The 21,861-nt window shown below is 42.4% G+C and overlaps 1 protein-coding gene across 2 annotated transcripts in view; it reads left to right on the forward strand.

Annotated features, from left to right (window-relative positions):
* RUNX2 (RUNX family transcription factor 2) overlaps nt 1-7,830 on the forward strand; it is a 216,193-nt gene extending 208,363 nt beyond the window's left edge. For both annotated transcript variants that reach the window (XM_086875603.1, XM_086875605.1), the window contains one exon: nt 6,936-7,830. In XM_086875603.1, the coding sequence (XP_086731729.1) occupies nt 6,936-7,615 (680 nt within the window). In that variant the 3' untranslated portion in view covers nt 7,616-7,830. The remainder of the gene's footprint in view (nt 1-6,935) is intronic.
* Nucleotides 7,831-21,861: the final 14,031 nt, after the last annotated feature.

Below are 21,861 nucleotides of genomic sequence, written 5' to 3' on the forward strand. Positions count from 1 at the left end.
AAGAAGGACCTCAGGTTCCTGGAAAATCTGGTCCCAAATGAATGTAAAAACACACATTTTGTCAGGAAGTGAATAAAATCTCACTGAAATTAAGCCAGGGACAAAGATGAAAAAGCAGATGGCCCATGACAAACTGTGAGAACAAATTTGTTCGCATGACATGGGAATAAGTATGTACTCATAACAGACTATTACTCAAGAAATTTTGAAAGAGCACAACTCCACAGGAGTCATAATGGGATTAGTCACATAAAGCTCAGTCCAGCTAAGCCTGGTCTACTGTACCTGAAAGAAGAGAAACAGACCCCAAAACAGACCACAATTGCAAAAAAAAATTAAAAAAAAAAAAATTACAAAGAGATGCACAAGTTTGTGAAGTCAGAAAAGCTTTTAAGTGAATTAAAATCTGTAGAGTAGATCATGGATTATTATTAGGCTGCTTAAAAAGCAAGAGGCCAGAGAAAAAAGCCTTGCTGAAATGACACAACCAGTTTGACAGCACAGAGACAGAGTTGGGGTGTTTTTGGTGAAATGTCATGGACCCTGGAAGACACTTTGCCATGTGCTCCATTACAGCATTGTTCTTGTAACCTACAATTATTTGCAATTATTTGCAAAATCCCTTTAAAAATAAGCCACAAATGGGAGTAATAAGGCTGATTTGGAATACTCTGATCTAGGGGTTTTTTTCCAAATCAATATTTTGCACAAAACTCCTAACTTGAACAGACATGTTTAATTACATAAGAAACACTTCTGTCATTAACGGGAGCATTATCTTGATATATAAAATATTTTGTGATTTTTCAACCTATGAAGAGAGGAGTGGGTTCCTAGGACACATATGTGATTTGCTTTATTTAAAAATAATTAACAATAAGCTTGCCTAATGCTTTTATGAATTTTCTGTGCATTTCTAAGCTGCTCACCCAAAATCAAATGAGTATTCAGAGCTAGTTTAGATGGATTAATTAGTTAAAGGCTAGACTAGAGCCAAAATAATATCTAGATCCAAATTGTGTTTCTGAGATCACATGCATGCAAACACCAATCCTGGAGTGCTCACACTGAGGCTTCTGTTCAGACCTACTCCACTGTCATGTCTCGTGGCCTCTTCACCCAAAGCAGTGACTTAATCCCTTCTAAACTTGCTTGAAACCCTTCTTGACTCAGCCTGGCAGTGGGAAGCAATGCCATTCCATCTGAATCAAACCTGAGCAGCACAGGAGGGCTTGCTTCAGATTCAGGTCCCAAAGATGGGTTTTGTCCGTGCAAAGGCAGCGCCGCCCTCAGTGACGCACATGCTGCTCTTAGGCTTTCATTTACCACAAGCTGTTGGGACTTGAGTTTCACTTCTCACCAGAAAGCGGAGGCAGGAGTATATTTAGACTTTCTTGGGAAGCAGCTGCGAAGTGCAGGGGGAGCACAGACGCACTCAGTCCCGCAGGCACACACAGACACCGACAGCTTTAGAGCAGCTGCATAAACCTGAGCAAAAAGGACAAAGCACAGAGGCCTCCTGCAGGTCACTGCCTCATCAAAGAGGCTCATTTCAACATCTCAGTAGCCTTATCACTGAATCACATTATCACGGGATCATAGAACAATTTGGGATGGAAGGAAGTTAAAGATTTTCTCATTCCAGCCTCTCTGCTCATTGCAGGGACACCTTCCACCAGACCAGGTTGCTCAAAGTCACATACAATATGGCTTTGAACATTTGCAGGGAAGGCACATTTTCTCTGAGCAACCTGTTCCAGTGCCTCACTAGCCTCTGAGTAAAAACTTTCTTCTGATGCTGAGTCTGAATCTCTCTTCTTTTAGTTTAAAATTACTCCCCCTTTTTCTATCACTATCTTCCTTCTTTAAAAGTTGTTCTGCCTCGTTTTTATATGCCCCCTTGAAGTACTGGTTATTTAAATAAATTAAGTATTGGCACTGTTGAAATAGATTCCATATTCAGTCTGACTCACTTGAAAGATTATCACCTTCTCAACCACAAGCTCATTCATTGAAGCTCTCTGGGGGCTTTTACTCTCCTGTGTCTTAAACCTTCTCTCTATGGTTTTGTGCTTTCCATAGGAACACATAGGCAGCATTAGCTATCTGCTATTGGGATTTGATAGGAAATTGGTGGTGCCAAGAGGATGGAGCCAAGCTCTAGTCTGTGTGCTCAGCAGCACAGGACAAGTGGCAGTGGGCAGGAGCTGATGCCCAGGAAGTTCCACCTGACAATGAGGAAGAACTTCTTTCCTGGACAGTGACCAAACACTGGAACAGATTGTTCAGGGAGAGTGGGGAGTCTGCCTCATTGGGGATATTCCAGAAATGTCTGGACACAATCCTGTGCCCTGTGCTCTGGGATGGCCCTGCTGGAGTGGAAGGCACAGACAGGATGACCCTGCTGTTGCCCCTTCCAGCCTGATCCAATCTGTGGTTCTGTGAAATTACTTGCTACATCTACCTATAAAGTGAGGAATCCAGCTCACCCAGCTTCAGTCATTTGGAAGATACTCAGCTCATCTAAGGTAGTTGACTTACCAGAAGTCCTGGGTGGGGAGAGATGCTTCAGAGCATGATCCTTCACCCCACTTAGGGACTTGATAGCTTGGAATGGCTTTACCCCAGAAGTGCTTCTTTCTTGATTGGAGCCAAGATGACGGCCTCACGCTAATGCCAGCTGAAGGGCTAATGTTAGATGAGCTGAATCTGTGGAAAGTCATGCTCCTGCTTTTCCCTCAAGGTTTCTTCTGCACAGACCTTTCCCTTGTTAGTTGACAATAGACTAAGAAATCAGTTTGCAGCAATTTGGCTGCAAGGCAGATAAAATCAGTAGTCAAACAAAAGCAGCTTAGATAGCCAAGACTGACTCTAAAGTTAAATACATGATCTTCTTCTACAGCTGAATGCATTTAAAATAACTTTAGTTTGCCATTCTCACAGGGCAGACCATTAATCTTTTGGTAACATCTATCATCATGAGCAGCACAAGTACCAGGAAATCCCCTCCTGGAGGTGCTGCTCTGATACTTCTCATTACTGAATTACCTGCCCTATATACAGTCCCATGAATTTTGGACACCCTGAGATCCTCTTGGAGGTGGCAGAGCAGAAGTGTTCCCTCCTATCTGCAAATAGATAAAACAAGGATGTACAATGGCATTCCCTTGGGGAGATCCATAGTACATCAGCAGGGTAGGGAATGTTTTTAAGCTGGGCAGTCATTTTTATGCACTGGTACAGTTCTCTTTTGTAATGTAGGCATTTTCAGATCATGACAGCCACATCCAATTTAGTTATCCAACATTATTCTCAGCAAAGTGATAAGGACAAATCTCTCATTCTAGCAATAAAAAAAGCTGATGCTCAACTTATTTAATACACTGAATGTGAAGAAAGGCTTGGGAAATAGATAAGATGTAGACAGCTATGCTGTAGACTGTGGCTGTGTATAGACAGACAAGCCAAAGATGACTTGGGGGAATGGCATGAAGCTGTATCAGGGGGGTTTATGTTGAATATTAGGAAAGGTTTCTTCACCCAGAGGGTGTCTGGGCACTGGAACAGGCTCCCCAGGGAAGTGGTCATGGCACCAAGCCTGGTAGAGCTCAAGGAAAACTACAACACGTCTCAGAGACATGGTGTGATTTTTGGGGTGGACCTGTACAGGACCAGGATTTGGACTCAGTGAGCCTTGTAGGTCCCTTCCAACTCTGGATATTCTGTGATTCTGTGACTGGAATTCCATCTCAGTAAAATAATCCTCCTGAAGGATGAGGCAAAGCTGCCTCTGCACTCAGTATAGAAGAAGTGATTCCTGAGGCTTCTCAGAGAGGTACATCTTATGTATCTAAGCCTTCATTTAGGGGGCTTCCCCTCCATACACAGCATGGAAAATGCAGGGACTTCCATGGAATTTCTTCACCAAACACTTTAAGTTCAGTTGTTTAGATGAAGTTGATCCCAGCCCAGGGTTTCTGAGCCATGGATTCACTCCCCCAACTGGTGATATAAATTTTCTTCTAAGCTACAAACTTGCCTTGAACAGTCTTTGCATGTGGGAGTAGGCTACAGCATCCACCCAGCTTCTGTAGACTGGGTATACTGGGGGATGCTGAATGACCAGGAACAGGTGGGCTGATATCTTTAGGGAAGGTAACTGTACTTGTCTGAGCACTCTGTGTTCAACATCTCTCTTCTCTGCAGGCATCCATCCAGCCCCACTTAGTTCCAGCTCTGTCTAGATGTGGATTGAACACCCCCAGCAGTGACAGTGAACCTGGATGCTCCAGTTAAGACTCTCATTCTGTGAGGGCTGTACAAAAAAAGTGGAAATAACCAAATACCAAAGTTATGATGAGTTGCAATGAGGGAAAAAATACCAGCATTAGAGAAAAGGAAATAAAGAGAATCATCCTGTTGTATCTGATAGAGAACAGTAGTTGCTTGCTCCATGCTTCATCCTACTCAGAACTCCCATATAACTGGGCTTTCTCAAACACGCCCCAGAAGTTTTGACCTTGGAGAAAAAATTGTTGACACTGCTTTGGGCAGGGTTTGTGACTGGGCAGTCTGCAGAGGTCCCTTCCAGCCTCAGTGATGCTGTGATTCTGCAGTCTTTGGATGCTGAGCAGCTGGGTCAGACCCATCCCAACCATCAGTCACTCTGGGTTCTATGATCTGAGCATTGCAACAGCTCCCACATGTCCTGCATGCACAAGGATCCATGTGCAGGTGTCCAGACACCCATGTGGAATTTCTTAGATGGAAGCGTGGGAGCCTGATCAAGCTGAGCAAGTTGTGTCTAAAGGCTGCAGCCGTTAGGGTATAAATAAATCTTAAAGGGGGATTAGGGAAAAAACAAAGCTGTGGCTTCTGATAGGGAAACCACACTGATAGGGAAGGTGTCAGCCAAACAGAAGAGCCTTTGGTGTCCAGATTTTTGCCTCTATCTTTGTCTGTATGAGTTGCTATTCTTGGTATATTAACCCCAGTATCTCTGACTATTTAAGAATCATTTGTGACAGTTATTTTCCACAGTGCTAAACCAGATTACATCAAGGTTTGTCAAGCTTCCTCTGCTCCCTAATGTATGGAAAAACATTACACTTAATTTGGTTTGCTCAGGCAGTGTGGACAGGGATTAGCCACACTATATATGGACCATAAACACTGTTCTGGTTAACACCACAGTGCAGCCAAACCTGAAACTTTCATCTCAGTCCTTGCAAACTTTGGTGGTTTGGATGGGAAAGGAACCTGTAGTTGAGCTGTGCTATATTTTTGTTTTTGTTTTGAAAAACCAGAGGCAAATCAATAGCACTTTGGAAGCCCAAAATCCAGCATCCTCAGCCCATCTCCAGTGGGTAGGGGGCGAGTGCCTGTGTAGGCAGGGACTTGTATTGGGAAGAAAGCCAATAAACAAAGGAAGGAAACCATTTCAAGGAACCTGCAGTAACTCTCTATAAAAATCTCAGGAACATAAAGGCAGACTCAATTTTGTGTCATAATCCCCTCCAAGTAACATGTGTGTCTGGTTAAGAGCAACATAGTAGTCCCATGTGGGACAAAGATGGACTTTTTCTGGCTGCATGTCCAGCTGGTTTGGTATTAGGAATGACACGGAAAAACCTTTGCTTTTGAGTCAGAATTTCAGTTTGCTATCTGGAATACCAAAGCAGCCAGTACTAAAAATGGGCTTCTCACATCAGATTTTTTAGATGCCAGAAATAATAATAGCACAGTGTTAACACCTCAGTACTTGGCTTTCTCTAGGTTATTTTAACCTAGATAAATTTATTAATTTGTGTCTTTGTATCCACAGCAGTGCCTTAAAATTTGTACTTAATTGCAGCAAAAGTAGGTTTAAAATCCATCTCTCTTACACTGACCACTCCTGTAGCATATCACCACCTTTTGTATGTGTTCCCAATGCTAAAATAAAGATGTACAGTGTGATATAGTAATTCCACATATACAAATCTTTGAGGCTGTTGAAAAGGTAAGATTTCCTATTATATTTCTGGCTTTCAGAATGATTGTAAAAATAGGATCATCCTTAGCATAAGGTATTTAGCAACTGGGCACAGTGGGTAGAGCACCCTAGACCATCATGTGGCTCTCTAAGCTTCTTTATATCGTCCAGAGGCTGCTCTTTCTTCCTATGCTGTATCTGATGGACTCAGTCCAAGCAAGAATGCTTCTAGTGACTTTAGTGGACATTGGATTAGGTCCAGTGAACTACTTCCAAGAGGGCATAAATGCCATTCTGAGATTCCCAGTGTCAACAATTTATTTCTGTTTCTTCTTTTTTGATTTCCATATCTGAAGTTGCTGAAGGGATCTAGGCAGGAGTATAGATTAAACTTTGATTGTGTGAACTCTGCCATGTTCCACACATTAAAAAAAAAAAATAAAAAAATTAAGGGTCTAAGCCATTAAGTCTAGCACTTATTCTGTCTGGTGTTTAGCTGTCTGTTCAAACCAAAATGCTGAAAATTGGGACCCTCTGTAAAGCAGCAATTAACTTCAGCTCTGGCAGAAGCCATCTAGTCCTCCCATCTACACAGGACATCTGAGTCACTTAGAACATTAACATGGTTCATGACTGGCCAGGAAAACAAGCAGGTAATTCACCAGCTAATTCATAGCTATGAGATGCCAACCAGAAAAATGCACAGGCCTGTCCACAGGCTTTATGAAGAATGAGAGTGGAAAGATAATTTACTTTTATAATATTTAGTTCATGCTAACCTACAATAGGCTCTTGTCTTAGATTACATCTGTTCTTTTCTAATGGGCTTACAGAGAGTATCACTGCCAGGAGGTGAAATTTCCCCTTCCATCAAAGAAGGCTTGGTCCCATTGAGGGAACAGCAGGCAACAGACTGTAAGTACATGTGTGAATCAAGGCTCATGGTGTATCTTCCTTACAGATTCAGATCCTTGCACTCCTGATGCTCCACCTGCTGCCACTTCACCACCAACTTCTGAAGAGCCTGGACCTTTCACAGCTCCAGCATCACCCTCCTGTTCCTCTGACACTGGTACTGCATCATTTTCACCACCGTTACCTGCGTGTGTTGCAGCCTTACATCCAAAACCACCTCCTATTTCACCATCAACATCCACTTCTGCTACCACTGTTCACCCTGGACTTCCTTCCCTTCCTGCCCCATCTGCCTCTACTCCATCCCTGCACCCTGGGATTTATCTGCCGGTTGTCCCACCCAGTGGTGCCACCCACCTCATCAACTGGCTGCCCTTCCTCGCCTCAGCGACACTCGCCACCATTCAAGGCAAGGAGGAAGACCAGCCACCCATAAGCACAGGCTCCCTGGAAGGCATGAAGCCCTGCAGCAGCCCAGCCCCACAGCCCTCCCAAGAGGAAAATGCCCAAGCAGCACCTATGGGAAGCAGCGTTCCGGGGGCTGCATCCCCACCACCGGCTGCCCAGGCCGTGCCCGCGGGCTCCGAGGCATCAGCGAATGTGAGCGACATCCTGGCAGAGCTGCGGACCATGAACAGCCACCTCTCCACTATTGCCCGAGCCCTGACCCAGCTGGCATCGTCCCTGGCACCCCAACAGGATGCAGGTGGCACCCCACCTCCTTAGTGCCAGATTTCACAGGGAATGGTATTTCCCAGAGGAAAGGGACCCTCCCCAAACCTGCCCATACCATAGGAGTGAATTCACTGCAGTCACAGACACCGACTGTGTCTCCCCAGTGGGTTTTTCTGTTTGTTTGTTTGTTTGTCCCTTGTAAATGGCTGCATATATTAAAAAATAGTTTTGTGGTCTTGTTAATAAAATTGTTTATATTTCTCGTGTTCCTGTCAGATGTGTTCCCTCTCCTCCTCTCACCCATTAACCACACACGAGCACTGGTAGGAGCGGGTGAGGTCTCACTCAGAAAATGCTGGGAATCTGAAGTGGTGAGAAGCTGCCCACGAGAAAATGCTCGAGGAGGTGACAAAACCACTCTGGGCAGTGTGGGGGGACACAGAAAGGAAAAGGCACAATGGGACTCTGAAAAATTTTCCTGTTTATCCCCATCCATGTTGACTGGCACAGCTCTGTTGAAATTGGAGCCCTTCCCAATGCACTAAATCTCTGGGGTAATTGTAACTACCAGTGCAGGTACAAGCCATGATAAATTGTTCAGAATACAAAGCAGGGTAGTTGTCTAAGCAGCACTGGGGCTGAACAGCTACCAAACAGCCTCGTCCACCTCCTGCCCTCCAACAGAGAGAGAAGTGAAGGTGCTTAGCTCAAGTCAATCTGTCTTATTTGCCAGTGGTGTCTGGAGTTCTTCTAGGGCATAAACAGAGCACGCTAATTTACAACAATTAGCCCAGCACATGTAGATAAATCCTGATATTTCACAGTCTTTCCCTATTGCCAAGGTGCAGCAGCTTGCCCAAAGGTGGCATTGAAGGTGTGAAACCTTAAACAATTCTCTTGGTAGGAGAAAAACCTCTTGGACATGAATTCAGCATTTGCTCCACCCAGTTGTGTGACCTGTAGAACAGCTGGTAAGGTACCAGGTGGAGGCACCAGAGCTGGGAGATGAAGATTGGAATGTGCTTGGAGCTGTGGAAGAGCCCCTGGAAAGAGAACTAACAGCTCTTGCAGAGCTGCTTTGTGCATCTCAGCCACAGTCTGCCCATAGTGCAAACAGCCAGACAAGGTTGTCCCTGTCCACAGTGTCCCTGATCTTTAAGGTCCCTTCCAACCCAAATCATTCTATGATTTTATGAACCATCAGTCAAAATATCTTTTCCCAAAGGTGGGCCAAGCACAGTCCTGGTGGAGGCTGAGCCAGGCCGTGCTGCTGCTCTGCCTTTCATCCCAGTGGATTAAACCAAAACACATGCTCATGGCAAACAGAAGAAAATAAAGGTCTCTGTGAAGCTGTGTATGATCTCGCCGTAATTTAGCTACACAGCCCTCAGATATCAGGATCTGAGGCCATCACTAGGAAAATCCCAGACAAACAGACAGATCACTAGATAAGATTAAAGAGGAAGTATTCTGTCTATTTGCAAATATTTCTGTAACAGATGAGCCTAAGCCACAAAGATTGAATCAATATACAAACTTCCCCAAAGCTCAGGTGTATTTGAATTTGAGGTTTTGGTTACTGCATATGTATTTATATATAAACTTACCTATATTTTTTGAGTCTGTGCCTGAAAGACAAAGGAATTGTCCTGCCCAATTGTGGTTTTTTTTCTACTTGGATCAGACATTTTTTCTTCTGCAAAAAGGTGAAAAAAACCCCCTGCCATTTCATAGATGTCCTAGACTATCTTTTACATTTATGTTTAAATATGCATTTTAATGAAAGGAGATAAAAGGAGTGTCTTTTAAACATTCTGGCTTTTTGTTTGTCCATTGCAGTTTCCTTAGACTGAAAAAGCAAAAATAAAGGAAGTTTATCACTTTTCCTCCTTTCATTATGAAATATACAACAGGAAACAAGAGAAACCTCTATGATAAAATAAATTCAAAGGAATATTTTTCATTTTTACCATCTTTCCCTCTTTCATCTTAGCATAACTAGTAAATAAATAGCATATTCTCCCATTGTTGATAGTTTTTCTTGATTGATCCTGCTGTTTTCCAGTGGTTACCTTTCATGGCATAATATTGATGAAAATGTCACTAGAGTTTTCTAGATCTGTGCAAGCCATGCCATAAATTGAGAAAATCTTACTGAGCAGCTGCTGATGCTTTACCAAGCAAGGTTAGATCTGACTTCATTTAGGTGCGGGGATTTGAGAAGAGTTTCCATGGCATGAAAATCCAGAAAAAGCTCGAAAATGTTGCCTATATTCAGCTGTGAAGGCAGCAGTGTTCTTCATTCTCAAAGATGCTATGAGTATAATCCAGCTGGCAGGGAGGGAAACCTGCTATTCCTGAGCCTCTTCCTAAAGGAACAAGATTTCTCTGGTGGCACAGCCAAAGATATTAGATGCTGAACACCTTTGCAGTCTAAACTCTGAGCTGTCTGGTCCTGCAGCACCCTGACAACAAAGCTGGACCAGAGCCTGTAGCCACAAGTAGCAGCTTTTGGATTGATTTGGTAACCACTGCTGGCCTTCACAGGGCACAGTGACTGGCTGTGGGGCCAGTGGGGCAGACAGAGGCTGTCTGTGGGCAGGAGCAATCCCTGCACTCTGAGCCAGCATGAGCCCAGCCAGGGCTCTTCTGATGCCACAGGTCCTCATCTGCAGAGTCTTCTGCAGGGTTTGTGCCCGGCCCATGCGAGTTAAAACCCAGCTCAGGTTGGTATGGGCAGCCCCACCATAGCACAAAAGAGCTCCACTGCTGTGCTAAGAGGGGGTCCTGCCCACAGGTTCCTCATTCAGCAAAGTGCATTGTTCCCTGCTCAGTGTGTTCAACACTCATGTCCTTTGGGAATTACTCCCTCAACTTCATTAAACCACTTAAACACTGCAAGAAAAAAGTGGTTGTTCTGACTGCATTGCTTTGCTGGCAAAAGTTTGACTCTATCTCAGGTTTTGGTTGCTCTTCTTGGCTCTCATCTGTCCCCATCCCCATCCATCTTGGTGCTACCAGCCTGGCTGCAGCTCTGTGTGTGCTCAGCAGTTTTACTGGCACTGCTGAGCTGCTGCTCCACATGTGCTATGCTGCCAGTCAAAAGCTGGAGTGCTTACAACAAAAAAGTCTCCTAAAGCCCCTAAAAGTGGCAGCAGAATGGCTGAAGAAAGACAGAAACCCCAGTAGAGCTGGCACTGTGTCCCCATAGTTCCTCAGCACCTGTGGAGATGACAAGCCCAGGTTGCTTTGAGGTGTCACAGCCACACAACCTATGGCAAAGAGCTGAAGAGACTTTCTTCTCTAAATTATTCATTTTGATTCTGCTCAAGGCATGAGGGGCTGAAAGTTACAGTGCCTTGTTGAGTGCTCAAAGTTCTGCGTAGAAATAACCTCATCATTTCATACTCCAGGGGCTGTTAAAATATTAAGTGACATCTTCAGTTGCTCCTTCTTCCTCTTCCACAGCCTTGTTATTTTTCAAGGCAATAATTTATAGGAAAAGATTTATTTAAAAATTGACAGATGCTGCTTTGCTTTTCTACTAAAAAACGCTGAAACACTCTGCATGAAAAAATGTAAAGCCTGGAGTTGGCATTTCTCTGGATGAGAAATGTAAAGGTGGTTGTTAGAGTCAGTATTGTGATCAACACAAGCCCTTGTGGCCTCCCTATCAAAATCCCAAACACATTGATCCACACTGATCTCATCTTTCACTGTTTCTTTCTGAACAAATGTTGAAGGTGGATTTCAAGTCACCACACCTGAATCATCTAAACCTTGGGTTTGTAACTCCTCTAGAGCCATGGGCTTTCAGTGTGCTGCTCATCTCAGCCTAAAAAAGGTATTTAAAATAGGCAGGAAGGCTTTTGACTTCTGGTAATGCCCATGGCTCTCCCCAGACTATAACTGACTCGTGTAAGCCAGATGCTTGCCTTCTAGGTGGCTGGAAGTAAATGAAATAAATCCTGTGTTGGTAATTGCAGTTCATTTTAAACCGGTGAAACATTAATATATCACATTTATTTGAATCACAATAGAAGTGTGAGGAACAGGAAGAGGGGAAATGGGAGCTCAGGAGAATAGGACTGACAGTAAAACTGGAATCCCCCTCAAAATATCTAGCTCCAGCCCCATGCCAGGAGTTATCCTGTGCCAGGAGAGCACCCAGAGGAACACCCAGGTCATTCCATTCTCCCAGAGGGTTAACTCCTCAGGATGTGGATCTGAAAGCTAAGCAACTTCATGGGGTTTGAGTGATGTACTCAGTGTCTGCTACTCCAGCAGGAATTATTTAAGGAGGCAGCAGGCTATACAATATTGTACTACTCTGCAACTCAAGAAGGTGGGAGAAATCACAGGTTTACCCATGAGAAATAGGAAGCCGGGTGGTTTTTCACTTTGTTTTCTCTAGCACACATTGTTCTTCCTATATTTGTACACACATTCAATGTAATGACACTCAAATCTCCCAGTAAAAATAATTTATAAAGAATCATTGCTGGGGAGTGCATTCCTTCCCATTAGCCCAGCTGTGAGCTGGCAGCTCAGAGCCTGGGAGTGAGCTCCCTCCTCCACACGTGAGGGGACATTTTTACATCACACATTTTTACATCACAGCTCTGTCTGGGAAGCACAAATCAGGTACCCTCTGCCAGATGCTCCTGTGGACACCCATCTCTGCCCACAAAGCCATAGGGTCTATGCCTCCAGCTTCCTCCCAGACCTTTCACTACAGCATTTTGAAGAGTTTTTTGAGTTTCTGTTCAATTTGTTTCAATCTGTGAGCAACAAACCAGGACACCTGTGCCAGGGACTGGCTGCACCCATAACCACAGAGCTTTATCCTGAGCCCACAGCTGCCAGCCTGATGAGAGATCCTCTTTGGATGCCACAGGCAGAAGGTGCTGCACCACCAGTGTGGGCACAGAAACCCTGATTGTCCCTGTCCTGGGCTGTGGGTGCAGTGGCTGTGCTTGGGAAAGGACGACTGAATTACCCAGCCAGAGTCAAAAGCCACATACCCCATGGGCTGGGGAGCCTCTGCTCACATCACCAAGGATTCAATAGAAATGCAGGGTCTGCCCAGCCCCAGCTGGCTGTGGAGCCCACTGTGCCAGAGGAGCACTGAGGCAGGCAGCACTGCTCCCAGAGTGCACAGGAGCTGAACAAACCTAGATGAGGATCCTACCAAACCATGGCTGAGCTGAGATTTTGAAAGTTAAAAAGCACCATATTTTGTGCTTGCTCAGGTGTTTCTGGTCATCTCCCACATGGAATTTTTCTTCATCTTGACAGACATTGGAACCCTGCTTTTGGCTAGCCATAGTTATGCTGTAGGACATGAAGAAATAAAATAAAATAAAATACTGGTCTTACAGGAAATAAAGGTGACATACTGTGGGCTTTCAGTTGTCATAGAATCATGGAACAGTTTGGCTTGGAAGGAACCTTAAAGATCAGCCAGTTCCAATTCCCTGTCATGGGCAGGGACACCTTCCATGAAATCAGGTTGCGTAGAGCCCCATCCAGTCTGTCATGAAGGGATGAGTCTCTGTCCTTTCTCCTGGGCATGCCAGGACTGCAGCACTGAGCAAAGGTGTCCATCTGCTCCTCTATAACTCTGATTGCTCTCTGACCCCTGCATTTTACACCAAACCTTTACATTTTCAGAGCAAGGAGTAGGTTTTTGTTATACCATCATGCAAAGCTTGCATGGGATTTTAAACACCACAAGAGTACAAGATAATTATTAATAGCAAACGATATCATGAAACTGAAATCTTCCTCTCAACAAAGAGGAATTCAGTTATGTAGAAGTTGCAGACAGAAGTGCACCACAACCCCCTGCCAGGTTCTGCTGTAGACTCTCTAAAATAAGCCAGGCTGAAACAGCAACTTCTCACTACTGCTTTTCCTTGTGGAAGTGGTTCCCAGACACTAGCTGAACATCATATAATGTCAACATCTGATTTGATGCACATCGTTCCCATCTACCACTCAGCCTGGCTTCCCATTTATCTTGAGCTTTGGCTGAAATCTCATTTTATTCAGAGACTGTTCTTACTGGAACAGCCTCTTGAAGAGCTTATTACTTATAACTGTAATTTAAAACATATTTTGAACAGAAAATTGTGGATTTCCATGAGCTGAAGCCCTTGGTGATTCATGGTGATAGTAACAAATTGTTTTTGTCACAAAATGAAAATAAGAGGCTTTTGAAAAAGTAAGAAAAATGCCAAAGACTGTTTCTATTTCTTAATATTTATTTTATTAAAGGTATCAAGCCACGCCAGTAGTTCAAGAAATAATTGAAGCATTTTGCTTTGCTACTTTACCCATTTCCTCAAATTTTCTGGACAGTATTTTGGGTCAATAGAAAATGACATTTCTTTTTCCCATCAGCAGAATCATCAGATACTCATGTGGGTCTGCTAGGAGAGCACAGTGGATTCTGAGTTTAACCTGGCTATCTGTGAGTGGAAATCAAAACCCCACAGCTTCTCCCAGACTCTTCAAAGTAGTGAAAGTGCTGGTGACACCAGTGTGGTGTCCCACGGTCCATGATGTCTGTCACCAGTGAGGTGGAAACGGCTCTATCCCCAGCCTTGATGGAGAAGGGAACTCACAGGCCTTTGAAATATAAATTTCCATGGGACTTTGAGCTTAGATTGACCAACCAGGGCAGTTTGATCTGTTCCAGGTGGGATCTGGCTCTATGTGTTTTAGTAAATGGTGGTAGACATTGAGCTTTTCAAGCCAACGGACAAGTGATTAAAGCTTCCAGGGGCTTATTCATTTCTTCCGTATAAAATAAGGCAATTTGCACATTTAATGTTAATTCTGTATTGACTATCACTCTTGGGAGGTAAGGATGTCATTATTTTTTAAACACACAGGGCTTTACTCAATCAGACTCATTTGTTTCCTCTGATGGAAGAAAAGGGCCTGAGGTGGAGAGAAGTTAAGAGCTGACTAGGAGGTTTTAACTGAAGTAGTGGGATGAACGTGAGCCAAGGAAAATTTAGGCTGCACATCAGGAAAATTTTCCTAACAACGAGGTCTATTACTACGTGGAATGGTACCCCTAGGGAAAAAGGGGAAGCTGACTAGACAAAGAAATGAAGAACACATTGTAGGGGGCAACCTTTAAACAGTTGGGGAATGGACCAAGTGACCTAAGTGCATTTTCCATCTCTAATTTCTCTGACTCAATCATTGCAAGTGTATGGTGTAGAGTATATGACTCCTGTTCTCTGCCACATCAATGCTGCTTGGGAACACTGCCCACACAGCCAGTCCTTAAGATGCAAAGGACAGCAGAGCTCCCACCTCCAGGCTACTTCACTGAGGTGTGCCAGCCACAGGCTTCTCTTTCTGGGACCTTTGGCTACCCAGGTACCACAGGGTGCATGGACCCAGATCCTTTTTAACCGGCCCTTGTCATTCTTCAACTTCAGTTTTCTTTGTCTTCTCCCCCCGCCCCGTCCACCCCCCAAGTTTCTTTCTCTTCTATGGCAAAGATTTTCATGATCAGAAATCAATAATACCTTGGTCAAAGCAAATGTGACTCCTAGTAATGAGGAAGAATCATTCTTCTTATCCCTGAACCCTGTATGCTTAAACATCAATGGTCTTCTGGTAGAGTTCTTCAAAATTTTTGTATAAATTGTTTTAAGAAAAAAAGTTGATTTACTAGCAGCCATAAATTTCTGCAGGAAGGGCCAGTTTCATTTCAAGTTCACCCATAGTTTCAAGGTGTTCACACTCCAAATGACATCTTCTGTCATTTTTAAAAATTGAATATCATAAAGATGGTTTGGTCTGGTTTGGTTTGGTTTGGTCTGGTTTGGTTAAAAAAAAATAGTTTGTCTTTTCAAATTCTAATTAGAGTAAATTGAAAAGAACTCTTGCTATAGTTCAAGGAGCTGATTATTTTTTCCTCCCAGAAGAATGGTTTAATATGTTCAAACTACAGTGAGTTTTGTGTCTGAGTATTTTTATCTCCTTAAAAAATAAAATTCAAAATATCAACAGTTTCTTAGAAGAGAAAAATACCTCCCTCTTTGGCTTATTTATTGTTTGAGCAGGAATTGGTTGAAAATATAGGCAAGATAATGAAAGGCCTTTTTTTTCTGTGCCTTTGCTGGAAAACCTGTATTTATTCTTAGTTTAAATATGGCCCTGAAAACACATGTTTTGAAAAAATAATAGTCCTGTTATAAGACAAATTCAGTGTACCATGAGTAAGGCTGGAGGAGCTGTGTAACTTTCTGACACAGACTTCATTTGTGCAAGCTGGAGTTAGTTTTTCTTTTTGTCAGCCTCAGCAGTTTTTATCTCTGCAGTCTCAGTTCACATCTCTTTCCTCTCTGTGCGAGGTGTGTCCGTGAATGCAGGGACATCTAACAATGAAAGAGCAGCTTCAGCCAAGAGAAGAGCAAACCAGCTCTGTGTTCACTGAGAGCTGACTGCAGAACATAAAAATAGATCTGAAAATGTGAAGAAGAAATAGTTGGGAAAAAAAATTCTAGACAAAGTGTTTACTTCTACATGTCAAAAAAAAAACCAACCCAAAACAATACAGAAAAAGCAAAAAACCAATGGAGTCATTGAAGTAATGACTTTAGAAAATGCACTGGGACAAGACAGGACAAATATCACTTACAGGGGAAAAAAATGTCAGTGTCCTGTCCATGTCAGTAACACCTCTACCAACAGCACTTTCGTTTTACCAGTTCCTGTCTAGCCAGGAACTAATTTCTTTACAGTTACTGAAGCAGAGTAACCACAAATCAAACAGTAGGAAAATGATAACCTGCTGAACTCCATAGAGGCCTCTTGGCTGGGTTTGGTGACATCTGAACTATGCTTAGACAGTTGTGAAATGTCTAACGTGGGGCAGTCAATCAGACTTTGCCCCTGAACTTGTCATTTTGTCAGGCAAAGTGGGAATAAAAAAAAAAAAAACAAAAACCCACAAATATTTAGAAAAGTCAGAACTGCTAAAAATTATTTATGAGAAAAAGTTGGATATTTCTTGGAAGGTGACACTAGAATCCTTTAATATATTATGAGAATATAAAGCATGAAGGGGAGTATAAAGTGCAGGGAGAGACCCTGTTTGCAGGAGTTTTTCAAAGTAATGTTCCATTGGCTCAGGCTACACCTCACTGAAATGAAACTTAACAGGCCAATAAATACAGCACTGCTGAGCAAAAAGAAGAAGAAATCGTACTAAACTCTGATTATGCTGACATCAGCTGGCCTATAAATTATTGTCCAATAAAAAACTATCAAGATGTGAACAAAAATATCCCAGATATGCATTCTGGAAAGAAAAAATAGTTTGGATATATTCCAGGACAATAATTCATATATATATGCATAGTATTGTGTTCATGTAAAGATCTATTTCATCAGCTTCATTTTTAGGCTTTTTTTTACACTCACTCTTCTGCAATGAACAGAGATATCTTAACCCACACCAGGTTTCTCAGAGCCTGTCCAACTTGACCTTCAGTGTTTCCAGGGACAGGGCTCCTGTCTGGGAGTCTGTCCCACCTCTCTGGGCACCTCTCTGGGCAGTCTCTTCAGGGTTTCACCACCCTCCTCATAAAAAATTTCTTTCTTATATCTAATTTGGATCTGCTCTCTTTTATTTTAAACCCATTATCCCTTGTATTGCTACTGCCTCCATCTTTCTTTAAAGCCACCTTTAAGTATTGAAAGGCCGTTAATGGAATAAAGGGTCAAGAGAAAAGACACATTTCAATTTGATCTCCTCCTTGTAAGAGATCTCAACAAGGCTCTGAAGGGTATATTTTTATTTTTCCATTGTGGTGTCTATATATATATGTAAATAGTCATGATACAGAGTATAGGCCTCTTGAATATAAAGGAATATCTGGATATGTGTGAGCAGCTTACCCAGAGAGATGGCAGATGTCTTGTGCCTGGAAATGTTCAAGGTCAGAATGGACAGGACTCTGAACATCCTGGTCTAGCTGAACTTATTTACAAGGGCATGTCTTGACAGTACAAGGGGTGATGGCTTTAAAGAGGGTAAATTTAAAATATATTTAGGAGGAAATTCTTTACAGTGATAGGAGTAAGACACTGGAATAAGTTGCCTAGAGAAGCTGTGGCTGCTCCATCCCTGGAAGTGTCCAAGGCCAGGCTGGATGGGGCTTGGACCAACTTGGGATAATGGAAGGTGTCCCTGCCCATGGCAGGGTTGTGGAATGAGGTGATCTTTAAGGACCCTTTCAACCCAAACCATTGTAGGATCTGTGATATTCAGGGCAGCCTGGTAGACTCCTGTAGATAAATTTGATTTTGTCGGTGATCTGCTAAGTCTAGAAAGACCTCAGTTCCTAAAATTAGCAGTAAAATAAGTTGAAAAATCATAATGAGAGGAAAACAGATCATGAGAACTCTGAAACTGAAAAAGGTTACTATCTGTCTCCTGTGTCTGAAAGATGCTATCTTTACATCTCAACCTCTCCCACCATCAGTTGACTGGGAGCACCACCAGCTCAGATGGAGAGTGTGCCACCCACTGAGTCACTGGTGCTGCTTCCTGTTGGCACAGCCCTCCTGGTAGGAGCTGTGCTTCTGCTGAACCTCCCTCCTTCTTCTTACAAACAGAAAGCAGAAGTGATATGAATCCCCTCAAAGACCACCTGCTAAATTCTTCTCCTGTGGTCTTGAGCCAGATGCCACCTGCTAATAATGAATGTGAAGATAGAGGTCTTCAGGATATTGCTCAGAATCAGATACTCTTTCTTCAGGATTAATTTCCTAAGGAAAGGCAATAAATATCTAAAATATGAATGCCCACCTCTCAGGAGTCCCAAAATTCTGCAATTTATTGCCTTCACAGATGCCTAACCACTGTTGTTATACACCTCTAGTGAAATAAAATCCATTTTAAGGAAACAAATCACATATTAAATTTGGTTTTTGTTCAAATGTGAGTTAAATAACTTTCAAATTCATCTTTAACAATGTGTATTCAGGCACATTTTCTGTCTTATATAAGGCCCTCCCAAACTCAGAAGACTAAGTTTGTCTAAGTACGTCCAATGGAAGATTTGCTTCTGTCTCCAGTATCACTCTAACTCCTTTCTTCATATCCTGAATAATTTGCTGAAGCAATGACTGAAACTGTGACAGGTTGCACACTTGAAAAAGACAGCTGGCATAGCATCAGCAGTTGGTAGTTTGCATTTGTCCACCATTCTCATAGCTGTAACTTCTAACCAAAGATTCACAAAGAAAATACTCACCTCTTCCACATTGCCACAGCCCATGAAGTGTGGGTCTGTTAAGCTAAAGTGCCTCAACATCTCTGGGACTTATGAGTGAACCTGGAATTTTTGTAGAAATAGTAACATGAGAGAAAGCAAGAAGAAAAGTCACTTTCATCTTTTATACTCATCAAGTCTGGGACAGCTTCCAAATCAATGAGTACATGCACTCAGTTTTGTCTTGGTTTTTTGAGTTACAACCATGAAATAACCAACTGAGACCCATAGATTTTAACAAACCAGTGCAAAAAACAATGTGGTCTTTGAAATTGCTTTTGAATCTGTCCATGGGTTAAACACTCAGAGTTTTTTGCCTTTGAAAATCCTTAAGCAAAGACGCCTTAGCCTCTGAGGAATGACATTTTATTAATGTGCATGCTTGTGTATGTTAGCGTGTGCATGAATATATGAATAAAAGTATAGACAACCATTATACAAATACTTCTTATAAAGACATAAGTTTATGGAATTAAAAACAGTAGCCTCAGTGTTGCATCTCTGAACAGGTAACGTATGTCAGCATTTAGTTGATGTGTACCATTCAAGAGCATATTTATCACCCAAAAGCATTCCTTGTTTTACACTCTTACTTCCTGTACATTATTGCAGGCAGTCATAATTCCACAGGCATTTATTTTGACTTGTTTTTAAGTGGTAGAAGAAAAAAAAAAACAATCAGGATATAATGGCAGGCCAAACCCTAATGTCTTTACTTAGATCTTACTCAGATAAAACTTCTCAGGACCTCTACCTGCAAAAAGATGACAGGAATTAGCCCTACAAATGGTTTCCCCCCTTTCAAGAGGTAAATGTATATCTTTGTTCTTTTATCTCTTTGTTGTCGGGGTGACAGGATTATACAGTTTGAGAATACAACAGTAAGTCCTTAGGGTGTCACTTTAAGGTAACCACACACTCAGTTTTCTATTTAGCTTCATTATTTTATTTTTAGCTTTATTCATAACAGTGTGTTACTGAAAAATGCCTATTGTCAGCTGCAGGTGTGTTTGCCAACATTAAAAAGTATAATCACTTCAATAAAAGAAAAGCCAGGAGCTATTCCACCTCCCACATGCCAAAATTAACAAACCATAGCAAAAATTAAAATTAACAATATTTTACTTCCCTCCTTCCCTTCCTTCTTCCCTCTATTCTCTACTCCCTCCTTCCCGCAAACTACCAGGATTTCTTTCTGAATGCCTTGATAAATGGATAACATGCAGCATGGATGTTCAGTTGATGTTGCAAAACCATAATTTTGGACCTGTTTTCACATCACTGACAGTGTGTCCAAGGCAGATCCCCTTTTTCATATTAAGAATTCTCTTTTTCATACTGGTGAAGTGCATAACTATACAGAAGAGTTCTAGATAACTTCTGTATAGTCATCTGACAGCCTGAAACCCAAGATTTCCCTTTTCCATGGACCTTGGAGACATCGAAATCTGTAATTATCTCTACCGCATATTTTAGTTTTTAGTTGTCCTTCTAATTCATACCTGGTTTGGAAGGATTTTCTTTAGAAAAAATAATACTCAATTGTTGATTTTACAGTGAAGAAGTTCCATCACAGGTCTTAAAAGCTAATTTCATGTCACATATGATTCTTTCTTGAAGTTCTCTTTCACTGTGGAAGGCTGGAGACCAGATCCAGACACAAAAAACCAAGCCAACCTTCAAGATTTCTACCATGTCTTGAGCCACAGTGAGTACACTTTCTAGTCTTACAATTTTCTTATCTAAATCCAAGCTCCGAGTCTGTTCTTTGTGTTGCATCATGGTCAGCTCATGTTCAGATGTTTCTCTGTGATTTCCAGACCTCTATGATTTCCAGGCATTGGAATCAATGCCTGCTGAGACAGATCCATCCATGTTTTATGTTGTTTATATTCTTTTGGTAGGATTGGGTCAGTTTAAATCCCAACCACAGTAAGACTTAGATATCTAAATTCCAATTTCAGACCAAGCTAGCATCCTATCTGCTTACTTTTTCTACTTCTATTGTCCACACCTTTTTATCCTGAAATTTCATTGGATTTTAACTGCAGCTACTCAGATACTGGTGCTCTCAGGACTTGTCTCTGGTTGGGTGCCAGGGGAAACTCAGTTATGTACACAGGCCTCTAGCCTTCGTTTAATCCTCCAGAGAATCGTTAAAAGCTGTTTTTATTTCAATAAATAAAAGGTAATCTTTCACTCTTTTGTTCGTAGAAAACGATGGCTTAGCCTTCACTCTTGGTCCCACCAACTGATGGTGCATAGACATGATACATGAGCAGTGACTTGGGAAAGTGAGTTGAACTTTCAGTGGTGAATTTGGTCCCATAATTATTGCAGTTGCCTTGGCATCCTAAAACAACCCTACAGATTCACCACACACCTAAAGGTTTCAATTTGTCTTCCTCTTTTCTGCACAGAGCTGCTGTAAGGCTGGCAGATGAAGACAGAGAAATGTTCAAAAGCCACAGGACCAAGCATCAGGGTCCTGTGTCTAATTCTAAATGTTAAAGGAAACTGAAAAAGTATATTTTAATCTATGCTGGGCTGCACAGAGGTCTTGTCCTATGGAAGTTGTGCCTGTCCAGCATTGCTTGGCTAAACTCACAGCAGGGTCTGCACATGGACAGAAAGAGATGGGTTTGCGTTACCAGAGAAGGTGGGAAGGCAGCTGCAATTTCAACAGCTTTTCAAGTGTATTTAAGTCACCTGAAGTATGGCCCCATGTGGTAAAAGGCAGTTTGTCCTGGGCAGTGTTAGGACATGTGGATTCAGTGAGTTTTCTCAGTAGTCTTTTATCACTGGACCGCCCGGAGCGCTGGGGTACCAACCCTGGCTGCTGCAGACCCAGAGGAAGAGTTTCCAAATTGATTCCCTTCTGCTTCGCAAACTGTTGAGCTGAAGCACGAAGGAATGAAGAAAATTCAGTAGAGATGGGCAAATCCCATGAGGCCCCAAAAATGTCTTTATCTGAGAAAGCTGAGAGCT

The sequence above is a fragment of the Cyanistes caeruleus genome, chromosome 2 (assembly GCF_971803275.1).
Source record: "Cyanistes caeruleus chromosome 2, bCyaCae1.hap1.1, whole genome shotgun sequence".
Taxonomy (NCBI): Eukaryota; Metazoa; Chordata; class Aves; order Passeriformes; family Paridae; genus Cyanistes; species Cyanistes caeruleus.